General features: G+C 43.5%; 1 protein-coding gene across 2 annotated transcripts in view; it reads left to right on the top strand.

The window, feature by feature from the left end:
- Positions 1-17,703, top strand: part of TESK1 (testis associated actin remodelling kinase 1) — a 500,668-nt gene that overhangs the window by 468,497 nt on the left and 14,468 nt on the right. For both annotated transcript variants that reach the window (XM_085628037.1, XM_085628044.1), the window contains exon 8: positions 17,364-17,453. In XM_085628037.1, coding sequence (XP_085484163.1) covers positions 17,364-17,453 — 90 coding nt within the window. The remainder of the gene's footprint in view (positions 1-17,363; positions 17,454-17,703) is intronic.

Below are 17,703 nucleotides of genomic sequence, written 5' to 3'. Positions count from 1 at the left end.
CTATATATATCTATATATATATATATATATATATATATATATATATATATATATATATATATATATATATATATATATATAAAAAATACCATAAAAGTGCAGATCAAATTCATCATAATATAAAAACAAAACAATCAACAGCTTAAAATGATACCGCCACTCTATCACAAGGATGATGTCATCAGTGATGTCATGAGTGATGCCACTGACCATGTCATGAGTGATGTAATATGTGACGTCATGAGCCGTGGATTGCGGGCGCGCGAGTTATAGTTATCTGAACTAACTATAACGGGGGAATTTCATTGGTTTTTTACGAGTGAAATGTCCACCCAACTATAACCTGTGTGAAACCTATTGTTTTTTAAGTGAATTTGCAAGGTTTTTTAAATGCTAATTCCTAACTATAACGTGTGTGAAACCTATGGTTTTTTAAGTGAGTATATATATATATATATATATATTTATTTAATAAAAGCAATGTTTATTACAAGTATACTAAAGTACACAATATTAATTACAATTGTCTTCATTACCATATTCTATACAATAAAACCTGCCTTCTGATATTTGATATTCTGTTCCCCTATAGTGGTGATATTTTTGACAACATATTTATGTCACATGATATTTTGGAATCAATATTTGTTTCATTCACCATATTTAACATGTACCCATTTTGAAAATGTCCCTTTTCTCATGAAAAGAGTAGTTACAGAACTATTAGTCATTTTCTCTACTTCGGCACAAAGGTACCACAAACATAATTGCAAAATGAGGAGATTATTTATGAGCCCCTTGTTACACTTTTGCCCCGCTGTTGCATCACTTTTTGTGAGGCTGCAAAAGCATAAATAATGCGCCATGTTGCACCATATTTACAAAGTGACGCTTCTAAGCAGATGCGTCACTTTATAAAGCCCTGCGCCACATTATACCTGCGTCAGGTATAATGTATGTAAGGTGGGTATTCCCCCGCAAAAAGCCTTGTAGAAGTGGCACAGTGAAATCTATCAGATTCTAGGACGCTACTGCATCACAACCTTACGCCTGCCTCATAGCAGGCATATGGGGGACGCAGTGCAATGGGAATAGGCTTCCCCCATGCATTGCTGTGAAGCGGACTGCAGGATCGAGCTCTCTGAGCTCCGCAGTTCAGTCTGCTTTTGCTTCCGGCTTGGTCCGTATCGTCCGTATCGTCCGCATCATCCGCAGCGTCCGAAGCTTTACCGCGGGATCGCCGATGCAACCGCCGATGCCGCCGAGTCTGCAGCTCCTCCACGAACCTCACCGCTTCAAGTTTAAGGGCTGCCGCCAGGCTCCTGACCACGCTCCAGACATCCAGACCAGCTCCCAGGGCCAAATCCATTCAAGGTACATCGGGGTCGGGGTCGGGTGTCCAGGGGCTTATTTCGGGCGTTATGCGGATGGGATAGGGAGTGATCTTCAGCCGCTGCTAGCCAGACGCCATCTTGCTTCCCTGACACACCCTCTATTCACAAATGTATCCCTGTGTGACCTGGATCCCTGTGTGACCAGGATCCCTGTGTGACGTCACGAAAGGAGATATAAAAAAATTGATATCTAACACTGGTGCTATCGCTACAACGCCTAAAGAGATTTGTACAGTCATGCACGATTTTTATCAAGCGATATACTCCAATGATCTTAAACCTGACGATGCAGAGATAGCGCGTTACTTAGAGTCAGCCCTAGTTGAGGGACTGTCAATAGAGGATAAAAATGATTTAGAATTAGGCTTTACTGTAGAAGAAATACAGACAGCGGTCAAAGAACTCCCCGCCGGAAAAGCAGTCGGACCGGATTCAATCCCAATGGAGTTTTATAAAAAATTTCTTCATATTTTACAGTCAGATATCTTCAAGCTAATGGCCGCTGTACAAGGGGGGGCAACACCACCTAGCACTTGGGGGGAGGCAACTATGGTAGTTTTTCTTAAGAAAAATAAACCCTCTGAAGACCCTGGGTCGTATAGGCCAATAAGCCTCTTGAATAGTGATTCTAAAATCTACTCTAAGATTTTAGCTAATAGGCTGAGTATGATTGTCGGCAAGATCGTCTCCCTCGACAACATGGATTTATACCCGGGAGAGGAACGGCAGATCATATAAGGAGAGTCTGCACTTTGTTCGATGGTACGGCAGTCTCACGGGACCCTATGGCCTTGATACTACTAGATGCTGAGAAAGCGTTTGATAGGGTCTCGTGGGATTTCCTATGGACAGTACTTCATAAAGCAAAATTGGGAAGTGGCTGCATCGAGGCATTGAAAGTTCTATATAAAAAACCCACTATCAGGCTTAGAGTAATGGGGGTAGAGAGCGATTTAATAAAGATCAAACGAGGGACGAGATAAGGCTGCCCCTGCTCTCCACTACTTTTTGCCTTTTATATAGATCCATTTATAAGAAGAATAGAGCTAAATAGAAGCATTCCTCCGATAATTTTAAATGGATATGTCACTAAAATATTGGGGTATGCGGATGATCTTGCCATCACTACATCTGATCCTACAACAGCATTAGGAGAAATAGAGAGGGAAGCAAGGTCTTTCGGGTCCTTATCGGGGTATAAATTAAACGCAGGGAAGACCCAGATAGTGGTAAACGAATATGCTGTGTCAACTGACAGTAGAGTAACAGAGGGTGCAACCTACCTTGGAATCACCATAACAGCAGAAATAACTAAGATAGTGGAAGAAAATCTAGGCCCTGTGATAAAGAAAGCTAAGGAAAGTTTAGACAAGATAAATAATTTACACTTAACAACGATAGGCCGATCCAACGTAATAAAAATGAATTTTCTGCCTAAAGTATTGTATTTATTTCGCACTATCCCTTTAAAATTTGGTAATATATGGTTTAAAGAACTCGATGGGATTTCTAATCAATTTATATGGGCAAAAGGCAAAACACGCAGGGCTATTACATTTCTCTCCCTATCAAGAGAAAGGGGAGGGTTAGCAACCCCGGACTTCAAGGCTTATTATCTAGCTGCAACTCTGCAGTACATAAAGGGATTATTGGGAGGGAGTATAAAAGACAGGTGGAGAGATAATGGTGATATCCCAGATATCTACGAATTGATACTGGAGGGATCCAAAGGATCGTTATTGTGCTATGACCCAAACTATTATAAAAAAAACAGGTTTAAGACTCTGGGGGGAGCTTGGTCAGTATGGTCGATGGTCCGGAAAAAGATAGCTATGGGAAGAATGAATTTTTATACCCCTCTCTATAAGAATCCGGCTATGCCAGGAGTGTTCCACGACCCAGTAATGAAACGCTGGGATAATCTAGGGGCCAAAGCTATCGGAGATCTCATCGATAGTACGGGTATGATGGCTTTTGAAAAAATACAACGAGAATATAAAATAGAGAGTAAAGACTTCTTCAAATACTTGCAGATTAGATCAGTATTATCTAAAAAACAAGCAGGTAATATGCATTTTAAGAAAGAAGAAATAATGGAGCTGATCAGAAGCGAAGGGAGCTGCACAATAACTCAGTTATATAAAGTAATCTGTCTGTATAAAAAGGATGATCAAGTAAACACTTGTGAGAAATGGAGAAGAAAGTTAAATTTAGAAAAGACCGAACCTGAAAAATCGTTAAAACTTGCTAACAATTTTAAGAGTAGCAAACTTGCAAACTCAATATTACAAGACCTTTTTTGAATTATATCATACCCCTTATAGAATAGCTTGCTGGGGTGGGACAAGTGGTATAACCTGTCCAAGATGTCAGAGTACGCAGGCTGACACTATCCATATGTTTTCTGCATGCCCTAAGCTAGATCTGTATAAACAACTGATAGAACAATTCATGGATAGGGCACTTGGGATCTCTATCAGATTAACAAATGAATTCATGGTATTAGGGGTGGTTAAAGACGGCACTGACGCAGCATGTTATGAATTTTTATTTCTGGCTATGACTGTAAGTCGACTGTGTATAGCATCTCTTTCGAAAGATCCAAATCCACCTACGTTTCATCAGTGGCTATCGCGCATCCTGGCTATATATACTTTAGAAAAAGCACTCTATGATAAAAGGGGAAGGAAGTTAAAAAAATTGGGAAATCAAATCTGGGCACCAATAGCTGAATGGCAGTCAAAGATGGAATGATAAACGATACCTGATGGATTGAAAGATTGGTATACTGATATCATCATCAAGACTGGGTTGAATTTTCATTTTTTTTTTTTTTATATGTGCTATGCTTCGGTATCCTTCACTTTCATCTGCGTTTTTGTTTTCTCTCCTTCATTTACCTTTTTCTGTGTTATATGATTGATCCAAGTCTTGAAATATGTATTATTATAGTTGTTAAGATTGATGATGATTCAATAATAAAAAAAAATTTAAAAAAAAAAAACATTTTACCATAGGGAGAGCATATGCACCTTAGCACTGATCAGCAGTGGTAAGGTGCCCAGAGTCATAAAACAGCCAACAACAGGTCAGAAAAAATATAGGAGGAAGGCAAAAAGTTTAGGGATGACCATGCAAAAAGGGCCAGGTCCAACAGTTATCCCTGTGCATCCCATTAATCACACACTATCTCTGTGGGGACCTGGGCATTTCTATAATCACACACTATCTCTGTGAGGACCTGGGCATGTCTATAATCACATACATTCGCTTTGGCGACTGTGGTAATACTATAGTCACACACCATCTCTGTGGGGTCCATGACATCTCTATAATCATACACTATCTCTGTGGGGACCTGGGCATGTCTATAGTCACACACTATCTCTGTGGGGACCTGGGCATGTCTATAATCACATACATTCGCTTTGGCGACTGTGGTAATACTATAGTCACACACCATCTCTGTGGGGTCCATAACATCTCTATAATCACACATCTCTGTGGGGACCTGGGCATGTCTATAGTCACACACTATCTCTGTGGGGACCTGGGCATGTCTATAATCACACACATTCGCTTTGGCGACCGTGGTAATACTATAGTCACACACCATCTCTGTGGGGACTTGAGCATTCCTGTAATTACACACAAGCTCTGTTTTGGCTTGAGCATCATCAGCTTTGCATTCTCTGTATAGGGCTTTGTGAATACTGAAAAGTAGTAAAGTTAGACTTTTGGTCTAAGTTTAGATTGTTGAAACTGAAAAGTACAAAAGTTAGATTTTTTGTCTAAGTTCACCATTGTGAATCGGGCCCTATTTTAATGAGGACTCAAACACAATCATCTTCATGCACTATCTCTGTGGGGACTTAAACATCGCTATAATAACACACTATCTTTGTGTGGGCTTGAAAAAAAACTACGATAAAACACTATCTTTGTGGGGACTTGAACATCATCATAAAAACATACTATCTCTGTGTTGACTTGAGCATTCCTGTCAATAAACGCAAGCTCTGTTTCGACTTGAAGCACCAGGGGGTGCCATGAGGCACAGGGTCAAGACTGATTTGCATATAGCTGGGTCTCAACTGGCGTGGCGAAGTGAGCTGATGGATTCAACCCAGATCGGTTACTGGGGGTGAGTGACTGAAAAGTTTCAGCACTCAGTCCATCATCTCCTTGTGTTTGCTTTGTTCGCCCTAAATTGGGACCCAGACGTGGGCCCCTTGCTCATTTTGCCACTGGATTCAAGCTAGCCTGGCTGATGAGGGGCTGTTATCCCGGAACCGGTCCCAGACTGCTTGTTTCCGGTCCAGGGAAGACCTGGCTTGGCAGTTGGGCTGGACTGTTCCCATGAGGCACAGGGTCAAGACTGATTTGCATATAGCTGGGTCTGAACTGGGGTGGTGAAGTGAGCTAAAGAACGATGATCGCTTCAACCGAGATCTGTGACTGGCAGTGAGTGACTGAAAGATTTCACCACTCCGTCCATCATCTCCTTGTGTTTGCTTCGACTTGAACATCATTAACTTCACATTCTCTTTATGGGGTTTTGTGAATACTGAAAAGTAGTAAAGTTAGACTTTTTGTCTAAGTTTACCTTTGTGAATCGGGCCCTATTTTAATGAGGACTTAAACACAAGCACATTCATGCACTATATCTGTGGGGACTCAAACATCGCTATAACACACTATCTTTGTGTGGGTTTGAAAAAAACTACAATAAAACATTATCTTTGTGGAGACTTGAACATCTCTATAATAACACACCATCTCTGTGGGGACTTGAACATCGTTATGATAACACACTATCTCTGTGGGGACTTAAACATCGCTATGATAACACACTATCTCTGTGGGGACTTAAACATCGCTATGATAACACACTATCTCTGAGGGGACTTGAACATCGCTATGATAACACACTATCTCTGTGGGGACTTGAACATCGCTATAATAACACACTATCTCTGTGGGGACTTAAACATCGCTATGATAACACACTATCTCTGAGGGGACTTGAACATCGCTATGATAACACACTATCTCTGTGGGGACTTGAACATCGCTATAATAACACACTATCTCTGTGGGGACTTAAACACCACTTGACCATATTCCTTGGTTCCATATGTTAATTTCTTTATGTGTTAGTTCCCTTATCTCCTAAGATTTTCAGCAGTAATACATAGGTTAAATGCAGCTTTAAGTGTGGTTCTTTAAGCATATGATATGATATTTTGTGGCACATTAACATAATCTGTCTTTAATGTATACCCTAGTATATATGCAGCAATTCATATATGAATAGATTATAATGTTGCTTGTGTATATTGTTGATAAAATAAACATTTAGCCATGTGCCTTTGACTGTATTCAATCACAAATAGTGTTACGGACTAGGTCCCCACAAGGATGGTAGCACATGTTCAAGTCCCCACAAGGATGGTGCTGTGCGCACGATTAAATAACAATATATTTGCAAATTTGAAGCAGGATCCTGTATAATGAATTTTTTCTTAACATTTTTCTGTTATTAGTGTGTTTTAAAAACATTTGGAAAGGTTAGTCCCCACAAGGCAGGTATTTACACATAGTCCCCACAAGGATGGTAACACGTGGTGTGTGTGTGTGTGTGTGTGTGTGTGTGTGTGTGTGTGTGTGTGTGTGTGAGGAGAGTATAATGTAAGCCTCTGTGTGAGACGTTGTGTGTATTATCAGTAGTAAAGCAAGCATTGGTAGAGCTTTAGGTCTGGCTTTATTCTACTAAACCACTGTTAGAAGGTGGTTCTGACACTATGGGCCGCCCGGATTTTTTGATTTTTGAGCACCTAATTGTTGAGCTTTTACTGTGGGGGAAGCCTCATAAGTTGGGACTCACCCACAGTGAACTCAGGATGTAAGAGACTGCATGGGGATTTTACTGGTGTTCCCCTGGCTTGACCAGGCCACTGCGCAGCAGCTGGAGTAAGGGACACTGGGCTGGTTACATGCAGACACGTGTACATGCATGTTCACACGTGTACGGGCTGTGCAGGGAAGATTCCTAGCGTGCGCAGTCCAGGAGAAGCTACAAAGTGAATGGTGTGGCAGGACTTATGCAGTATTGGGTGGTGATATGGAATAGGCTTTATAGGCTGGAAAGAAACATGCCAGGGAAAGTCATTGTGTTTTACTGTGTTTTCACTTCATTATTTCCCTAAGGGAGTGTGGGGCCCATGGCTAAATTAACTTCCACAAGGCCTACATGTAGGAACCTCCCTTAGACGTAATAAGATGCTTAGACACAGAAGTTCCATGAAACAATTGCAGGTTTAATCCAAGTAAGAGGACCCATCCAATCTCACATCCAACTCAACAGCAATTCAGTTGCTTTCTCCCAACCGTCCCTGGTCCCAGAACCCACCTTTAAATCAACACATTCTAAAACCAAGGTAACAGTCTGAGCATACCTACATCATAAAGACAAGCTAGAGAACCCAGATGACATAAGCTAGACATTGCTATGACAACCAGGATCCCACACACCTCCCTCCGATAAAACAAAACAAAAAAAAACAAAAGAAAACATAAATTTGCAAGAGCTTCAAAACATTTCCCAACAAGAAACCCAACACCTTAGGAAACGTAGTCTTTTAAGTAATCAGGTTTTTTTAGAACCCTAGAAGATCTGCGTGAGGACTCAGAGAAATCAATGTCCTTTCTTAAAGTTTTCTCTGAATTCACATACAAATCAGAGCACACACAAACTCTACCCAAGTTCCAAATCCTATGGTCATTAGTTCGAACAGCATTATTGAAAACCTTAACAACATGCAAAGGTTTGGAGAAACTTACTTTAGAACCTGGAAGCCTAACAACAACAACATCCCCAACCTTAACCTTCGTATGCTTGGTGGATTTTCTCAAATCAAAGTTTTCCTTCCTGTAACGACACTTGTTCTCCTCTCTTACTCTCCACTCTTCCTTGTTCTTTACAACAGAAGAACCACACACCGAAACTCCCAACCGTCGAACCCAAGAAGGTTCAACCTGGGTGCAAGGATCCCTTCCCTTAAAAAGAACAAAAGGAGACTGACCCGTTGAACTGTGTGGGGTCATCACTCTACTCCTCAATCTTCTTTAAAACCTGTTCCTTCCAGTTTTTCCCAGAGCTTTTAGCTAAAGAGATCGTCTCCTTAATCACCCTATTAAACCTCTCAACCATCCCATTGGTTTCCGGGTGATACAATGAACATTTCTTGTGTGCAATGCCTCTTTCCTTAAGAAACTTCTCCATTTCTCTAGAAACCAGTTGAACCCCATTATCAGTTAGAATTGACTCAGGGAATCCCTCTCTACCCATGAGATTTTCAAGAAACCGAATCACATGGACAGTCTCTATTCCTGACGTGAACTGTATTTCAGGCCACCTTGAAAATAAGTCCAATAACACAAAAATATAATTCTGTTGACCATTGTAATGAATGGGACCCACAATATCCAGAGCCACCTCCTTCCACGGACCACTAGGTAGCTCCCTTATAACCATGGGCTGAACTCTAACAACTTTTGACTTTCCACCCGCAGCACACACCGAACAATCTCTAACAACTCTCTCAATGAGCAAATCCATACCGGGCCACCAATAAGAAGAGCGAAGACGCTCCTTGATCCTAGACATGCCTGAATGCAACTCATGTGCCATATCAACCAACATTTTCCTTAATTCCAAAGGAGGTACTAACCGTGTGCCACGTAGCAAAATACCATTAGTCACACTCAATTCATCCTTCACACCCCAAAACTTCAAAGCTTCAACTGACCCAGTTTTTTTTTTTACACCACCCTCTCTGAATCAAATCCATCACTTCAGCTAGAACAGGATCCCGAGTTAAACTCTCCCGCCATTGAGCTTCATCTATAATACCATCATTGACCAGACAGACATGTGAATCTCCCTCAGCCCAATCATCAGTTTCTTCCTCATCACTACAACCACCAACCAGCCTAGAAAGAGCATCTGCCACTGTGTTATCAACACCAGGAATGTATCTAATCTGAAAGTCATACTCCTGAAGAGCTATGACCCACTTACTGATTCTCCCAGAAACTTGGTCAATACCCTTCTTATCAAAAATCTCACACAGTGGCTTATGATCCGATTTAACAATAAATTTGGTTCCCCATAAAAACTTCTTCAATTTCCTGATAGCCCAAAAAACCGCAAGCGCTTCACGCTCAATAACAGAATAACGTGATTCCGCATCCTTAAGGCCTCTCGAAATAAAAGTCACTGTTTCCAAACCATTCTCACCCTCCTGCTGCAACACCGCACCCAACCCTTTTACACTAGCATCAGTAGTTACCACAGATGCTCTGGATGAACAAAACCCTTTAAGATTAGGCGCATTATTCAGTTTTTCCTTTATCCCAAGAAATTCCTCATCACACTCCCGAGACCAATTGAATTCTACACCTCTCTTCAACAGTGCTCTCATGTTTGAGCAATGTTCAGCAAACCCCTCTACAAACTTGTTATAGTACTCTGCCATCCCAAAAAACTTCAACAATTCTTCTCTTGAAGCGGGAGGCGGCATGCGTGAAATCGTATCAACTAAATCAGGCTTCGGAGAGATACCCGCACCAGAAATCGTGTGCCCCAAATAATGAATGGATGAGGTCTCAAAATGACATTTCTCAAGCTTTATAGTTAAATTTGCATCCTCCAGTCTACTCAAAACATCAAAAAGCACCTTCCTATGCTCCTTATGATCCTTCGCAAACACCAGAATGTCATCCTGATAAACACACACACCATCACAACCTTCAAGTACTTTTTCCATTGCGCGCTGAAAGACAGATGCCGCCGATATTAAGCCAAAAGGCATCCTAACAAATCTGAACGTGCCAAAAGGTGTGACAAATGAAGTCAGATCCCTGGAAGGCCTGTCTAACTCAATCTGATGATATGCCGATGCCAAGTCAATGGTGCTAAAAACTTTAGCACCCCCTAACAACATGAGTAACTCAGAGATATTAGGTAGTGGATATTTATCAACAACCACACATTTGTTTAGTTGTCTCAAGTCCACACATAAACGAAGAGACCCATTGGCCTTGCGAGCAGCGACAACCGGAGCAAGCCACTCTGTGCTAGAGACTTCTTCAATTATACCCCCAATTTTAAGTTTTTCCAACTCCTTCTTCATCTCATCTCTCACCGCTAAAGGGACACTCCTAACTTTACACGTAGAAGGTTGAGAGTTAGGACGTAAAGGTATATTCAATTTAAAGTCTTTTAGACAACCCAACTCTTCCCTAAACACCTTGGGAAATTTATTTTTAATGGCACAGAGAACACCACCTTCAGAAACAACATGAACATTTTGGATGTTCTTTTTAAGAATGATAGGATTCGTGCTCCCTGGATCCAACATAACCCCTAAATCAGCCTGATGAAACCAGCTGATAATGCTATCGCCCTTCTTGGAGACATACACCTTCCCAGACAGATATCTACCACCATACTCAATCAAACCAACAAAATACCCACAAAGTGGTATTGGTTCACCTCCATAAGCTAACGGACGTATATCTGGTTTAAGTAACTTTACCTTCCCAGCAAGTTTCTCCTGATAAAATGTTTTTGAGACAATAGTAATTTTCGCCCCAGAATCAAACAACACTTTTGTCTTCTCCCCCTCAACCTGAATGATATCCAAAGGAGAAGATTTACATGCTCCAGAGTTATTTTCTTGTACATCAGCTTGAACTTGTACTACAATTTGACCACACACAAAGTCTTCCTCCTGTAATCCAGACTCAACAGTTCTGACACTGTTAGAAGGACTCTTTGTTTTGCAAACAACAGCAAGATGACCCTTGCGCTTGCATTTCGAACAAGTTGCCTTCAATGCCGGACATTTTTTATCATTTGCAAAATGACCAAGTTTATCACATCTAAAACATCTAGGGACAAAAGGTTTTGTTTTACTCTTAACAGCTTCTGCAGCTTTAGAAATGTCCTTAGTACCATTCCCTTCTTTTACAACCTGAACAGAGACTTTCATATCATTCTTCAAGGTGTCTACACACTTCAAAGAATGTTCGATTCTTTTCGCAACCTGTAATACCTCATCTAAAGAGGGTTCATCTCTTAACCATAGCTCGTCACGAACCTTCTCTAGGTTGCACCCTAGCATAAACTGATCCCTTATTCTTTCCTCCAAGAGCTGTTCAAACCTACAGGAAGAAGCAAGCTTCCTTAATTGAGTTACATATACCTCTACAGACTCCCCTTCATTTTGCAGTCTCTTGGTAAACTGAAAACGCTCTAAAATTGTACTGACTTTAGGGAGGTAATGATTATCTAATTTTTTAATACATACTTCAAATTCATTTAACCCCCTGCTTTCAGCTGCCGAGAGTTCGGCTAGATGATCAAAAACATCTTGCCCCTCCGAACCCAGACAATGTAAGAGAAGAGCAGTTTTTCTCTCCGCACCAAGGTTATTACCACAGACTTTGGCATACCGTTCGAATACCTTCTTCCACTTCTTCCACCTGATCATAGGTTCACCAGGATCTGATAAAAAGAAGGGAGGAGCAGTAACATTCTGCATGTTTTCAGCTTGCTAAAGAAAAACAGCACAAGCAAAACTTAACACTAATCACTTAAATAACATTACTACCCACTCTATTGAAAAATTACTCTTTTCTATCCAAAGCCAATAATCAGGTGTAAAATATATGAAAAAAACAATACAGCAAAAGGACAGTAGATGGCAGTATTACCTAAAGAAATACTAAACTGTTCATGAACAAGGCCTAACTAAAAGCATTTCGAAATGTCCTTCAAAACGATGGAAATAAATTAAGAACAGAGTAAAACCACCCTCTGTGCTTTCCCAAACAGAAGCTTTGTTCTCCGTTGCTGTAGACAGACAGTGCCAAGGTCCCCGACCCAAACGATAAAAAACAATGGAGCGATGTTCAGCTCATAAAGTCATCACGTCAGTAAAGGAAAATTAAATCAGAGCTCCTGTGACAAACTTGCTGCTTGAATCGATCACCACCAGTCACTTACTTTCCATGTTTCCCCGGGTCAAGAAGGTGTCCATGCCTTCGCTTGCTCACACGCGCGACGAAACTGCTTCTAGCAACTCACAGATACTTCTTGAGATTCCGTTGCCAAGGTTCTGAAGGAGAAGCTAATGATGACGTTGATGAATCACCGAATCCCCTTGCAGGATTCCATTACGTCACCATAAGCAAGAGACAGCCACCGAGTGAAGAGCTTCTCCGGAGGCAGATACTGAAAAAGCCGTTAGATCGCAACTCCACTCGCAGAGACTAGTAGAAGACAAAAACTCCCCCAAAACACCACGAAGCACCGCAGCAAACACGAGGTAAGCCACGCAGCGAAATACAGTGTAAGGGCTCTCGCAACACCTTTTTTCCTGTTATTTCTCTTCCTTTGTCAGCAAAACACCAAAGGAATTTAAATCAAAAGGGCGAGCCCGTGACGAGTAATTGGCACCAAATTAAACCTTCACGGCGACAGCTCCCAGCCCAATGATATATGAACAGAGGACCCTTTTAAAAACAGCATATGAACAGAATTTAGCAAAACAAAGGGCGAGCCCGTGACGATTAATTAGCTACAAGTAAGTCCTTCACGGCGACAGCTCCCAGCCCAATGATTAATGAACAGAGGACCTTACTTAAATTACAAGCAGAGCGTTGCAGATGTTGGGTCCTTTCTTGGTTCTTCTGCCGACTACGCCAATGTAGGAACCTCCCTTAGACGTAATAAGATGCTTGGACACAGAAGTTCCATGAAACAATTGCAGGTTTAATCCAAGTAAGAGGACCCATCCAATCTCACATCCAACTCAACAGCAATTCAGTTGCTTTCTCCCAACCGTCCCTGGTCCCAGAACCCACCTTTAAATCAACACATTCTAAAACCAAGGTAACAGTCTGAGCATACCTACATCATAAAGACAAGCTAGAGAACCCAGATGACATAAGCTAGACATTGCTATGACAACCAGGATCCCACACTACAGTTTCCAGACATGCACTAAAGTCCATTGTATTGGAGGTGAAAAGAAGTATTCTGCAGAGTCCAAAGTCATATTTGTACTGCTTTTGGGTCATCCTGAACTGTCATATTTCTGTGAGCCAGCCAGGACCAGACCCAGGCTGAGGGCTGACCTCAGCTGGATGGATTGATAACCTTTCTTCCACAAGCTAGGGCCTCCTCTCCATGAAGAGAAGATGGGAGGGGCTACAGGCTCATCAATTAGCAGCTGTCACTGGGTGCCAGGCACCAGGCTGCACCAAGGAGGGAAGGCAGCGTGGGGGATGAGGCTTCAGACCTGTGGCCAGAAACCATGGACGACACCATTTTGAACAAGCTCAGAGGCTGGGCAAGAAGGAGGGAGCAGGGACGTGATGTGTCGCTGTTTGATAGGACCAACAGAGACTTCCTGCCAGCCCCCTACTCAACTTTTAAAAAGTGCTTGCACAGGAAGAGAAGCTCTCTCTGGGGTGTGGTCGGCTGAGGCTGAAGGTGCTGGAGCCTGGTGCAATGGGCAGTTGGAAGGAGAGACCCCCTGACTGCCCCCAGGACCCTATCAGCACCAGAAGAAGAGCCCAGGACTGGTGCACAGAAGCAGGGGTCTCTGCGCAGGGAGAAGAAAGGCCTAGAAGGAGAGCCTGGCAAAAGGCTGGCGCAGGGAGCCAGTGAAGACAGCACACTGCTGAATCTACTCTCTGAGTCCCAGAGGGCAGAGGAGAGTGTTCCCAGTGGCGGGGGCTGGTAAAGAGGAGCATGAAGCGCCCCATAATGCCTCGCCAGGCATTTGGAAATCTGCCGTTTTGGTGCTTTGTGGCCCCCATAGGAGGGGGGTCACCCTCACTTGTGAAAAGGTGCTGGGGGAGCTGCTGGAGAGGCCCAGTCTCCCCCCCCCCCTCCCCCCCCCCCCAGCACAAAGAAATCTGCCATTGTGGTGCCTGGTGGCCCCCAGAGGAGGGGGTCACCCTCACGTGTGAAAAGGGGTGCAGGGGGCTGCAGGAGCACCGCAGTCTCCCCCAGCATAAAGAAGAACAGTCCACCCCTAAGTTTCACGGGGCATCTGAAAGAATAACCTCTCAAGGTCTCAGCCAGCCTTTAACACCTTCTAGGCTGGAACTTATGTTCTACAGCTGAGGGTGTACTATGAAGTGCATCACGGAGTGAAGGGCTGAGTTGGGGATGTCTGGAGAAGGGCATCCCCTGGAGGTGAAGTGGTGTAATTGCACCGAAATGCATTTACTATTGGTTATTTCTTTCTAGGTGGACTGAAAGTCATATGTGTAAAGTGAAGTACCTGTGTAAGGTAATGTTAAGCTAAATGGAGTTATGTTGCTGGACCCTCCTGCTAGGGGGTCTGGCTGTATTTACGTAATCCCATGCTTTTACCTGGGATTCCTTTTAAAGTGAAGAGGCACCCTGCAGGAGAAGTGTAGTTGCCAGGAGTACTTCTTTTGAAGGGACTGTAAGTCACATGTGTAAGGAGATGTCATAAGCCAAGTGGGGTTATGTTGCCAGACAGTCCTGCTAGGGTGTCTGGCTGTATATGCGCAATCCTGTGATTCCATCTGTGATGCCCTTAGGGGCTGTAATTGCAATGCATTCAAATGATCAACCAAGGTGATGAGTACTGTCGTTCTAAAGTGTGCGTAAACATGGATTCTTGCTGCTGCGCTTAGGTGAAGATCCCAGACTGCGAGCCCTTAAGATATAGAGGTGCATACTCTATGGTCAGTAGGAGATGCTCAGTCAGGGTCATGTGTCACCAAGGCAGGTTATGTTCATCTAACTGCATTGGGGGCAAGTTGATGTACATACATGGGAGTGGTGGTACTAGACCCCACCCCCCTCGCGGGAGGGGTGGAGATGTTATGCAATGTCACAAAGTCATTCTAACAGCTTATGTATATTTGTAAATTGGTGCATAGTATTGAGTGGTGTGTGTGTTTAATAAATGTACTCTTACTTTTATAAAGCAAAGTACAGACTGGCCAATCAATTATTGAGTGTTATTTTTGTGCACCTGCAAATGGCGATTACTAGCCCACACCACCTCCCTTGAGTAAGCCTCCGACTGCTCTGCAACGCTACCCTCTGAGAGTCAGGAGCTACAATTGGGTGTTTGGTTCCAAGTGAAGGACAAATGTAGTCATGTTATTTGTGCAGGCTTCACAGATGCTACTTTGTTTTCCAACAACCACGCTAACAGCACTTGTGCATGAATGTGTATGCACGCGTTGTCACAGTGAATGTACATAGCTGTGTGTGTGAGAGGAGTATAATGTAAGCCTCTGTGAGACGTGTGTATTAGTAGTAAAGCAAGCATTGGTAGAGCTTTAGGTCTGGCTTTATTCTACTAAACCACGCTAACAGCACTTGTGCATGAATGTGTATGCACGCGTTGTCACAGGGAAGGTGCCGCACAGTGAATGATGAGTGTATGCACGCCTTGTCACAGGGAAGGTGCCACACAGTGAATGATGAGTGTATGCACGCCTTGTCACAGGGAAGGTGCGACACAGTGTATGATGAGTGGTTGCACGCGTTGTCACAGGGAAGGTGCGACACAGTGAATGATATGAGTATGCACGCGTTGTCACAGGGAAGGTGCCACACAGTGAATGATGAGGCCACAGGAGTTTAAAACCCGTCCTGCAATCGTTGCACTAAGAGACATTCTGGAACCCATATTACTCATGATTCAAGCTTGCCAATGAGACCTGGATCTGCTGTTTCACTGCCTGGCCTCTTCGAAGCAAATGTTCTGCCTTTAATATGCGAATAGCATTTTGCGTTTCCTTTTTATCGTGTGTTAGCGCATTAAAGCCAGATCTATTGGCTTTGACAATGCTTGCATTGACAGACAGCAACAGGAATAGCATTTCTACACTCCAGTTTAAAATGTGAGAGAAAAATCCTGAAGCAAACTGCATCACTTTCAGTTAATCGAGCAGGATGTATGAAGTGCCATAAATCACTCGTGAGGGTCTCAAACTGATGGAGTTGCTAGATGCTTCAGGAGAAAGCTGTTAAAAACGAGGCAAAAGCAGGATAGAGCACTCCGTAAAACAGGAGGAAGCAGAGTGGTGCCGCAGCACCGGAGAGCTGGGCCTGGCCTGGAAGTATGCGGCAGAGGCCTGCAGGTGTGGCTTTTATATGCTAGTGCATGCTGACAGCATTTGCTTGCATTATCATTGCCAGTGCTTGTTTCATGAAGAGTGCCTTTTCCCCCGTAAAAGAGTCCAGAGCTTGGTGCCTATTAGGAAAGGCATGCACTATGGGATATCCACCATCCCTGCTCGTGTATAGGGCTCTAGATGTAGCATACCTCTGTGCATTTGAAGTGTAAACACGAGGAATCCAAGATGCCGTGTGTCTCCATCGAGTGCACTTGTATGCCTTTATCGCCACCTGCTAATGAAGATCCAGCACTGCCGCGAGAGTCTTTCTTCGAGAGAGCCCTGTGCTGTTCTAGCTAGGGGTGGGCGGAATTTGCGTAATCGCGTTACGCAAATCTCCGCGAAACGGTAAAAAATCTCCGCGAACACGCAGAAATTCCGCGAACACGCGGAATTGCTTGTTCGCGGTGCTTTTTTCCTGTTCGCAATTGCTGTTTGCGTGCTCGAGGAGAAATATCTCGCGAACATGCATTTTGAGAACGCGAACAAGCAAAAATTTCGCGAAATCACGGAAAGCAGACTTTTGAGCAATTTCGCGTTCTCCGCGGAACGCGAAATTACGCAAATTTCGCGAGCGGAACGGAATTTGCCGCCCAGGCCTAGTTCTAGCTTCGCTTGTGTATGACAGAGCTCTAAAGTGTTACACCTGTTCAGCAGTTCTGCCCACTTATCTCTCTGCTTCTGCCCCCTTATCTCTCTGCTTCTGCCTCCCTTGTCTCTTAGGACTTCGGCCTGGACGTGCAGACCTTCCGGAACATGGTGAACGCCGACTGCCCGCCCGCCTTCCTGCTGCTGGCTTTCCACTGCTGCAATGTAAGTGTGACTGAGCGGTGCTCTTCAGAGTGGCATCAGCGAAGCCCCTCACGTGGCCCTTATAGGAAGGGGGTGCATGGGGGTACTGGAGGAAAACTAGCATTGGCAAAGCCAATAAGTGTATAGTACAGCCAGGTTGGAGAAAACAAAGTGCGCATGTCAGTTTGGACGGCCTGAGACGGCCGGCCAAACTGACATAATGGCTTACAAGTGCACATACCAATCCTCCCACCTCCCATGGCCCGCCCCG

The sequence above is a fragment of the Triturus cristatus genome, chromosome 2_1, assembly GCF_964204655.1.
Source record: "Triturus cristatus chromosome 2_1, aTriCri1.1, whole genome shotgun sequence".
Lineage (NCBI taxonomy): Eukaryota > Metazoa > Chordata > Amphibia > Caudata > Salamandridae > Triturus > Triturus cristatus.
This window is presented reverse-complemented; position numbering and strand designations above follow the sequence as displayed.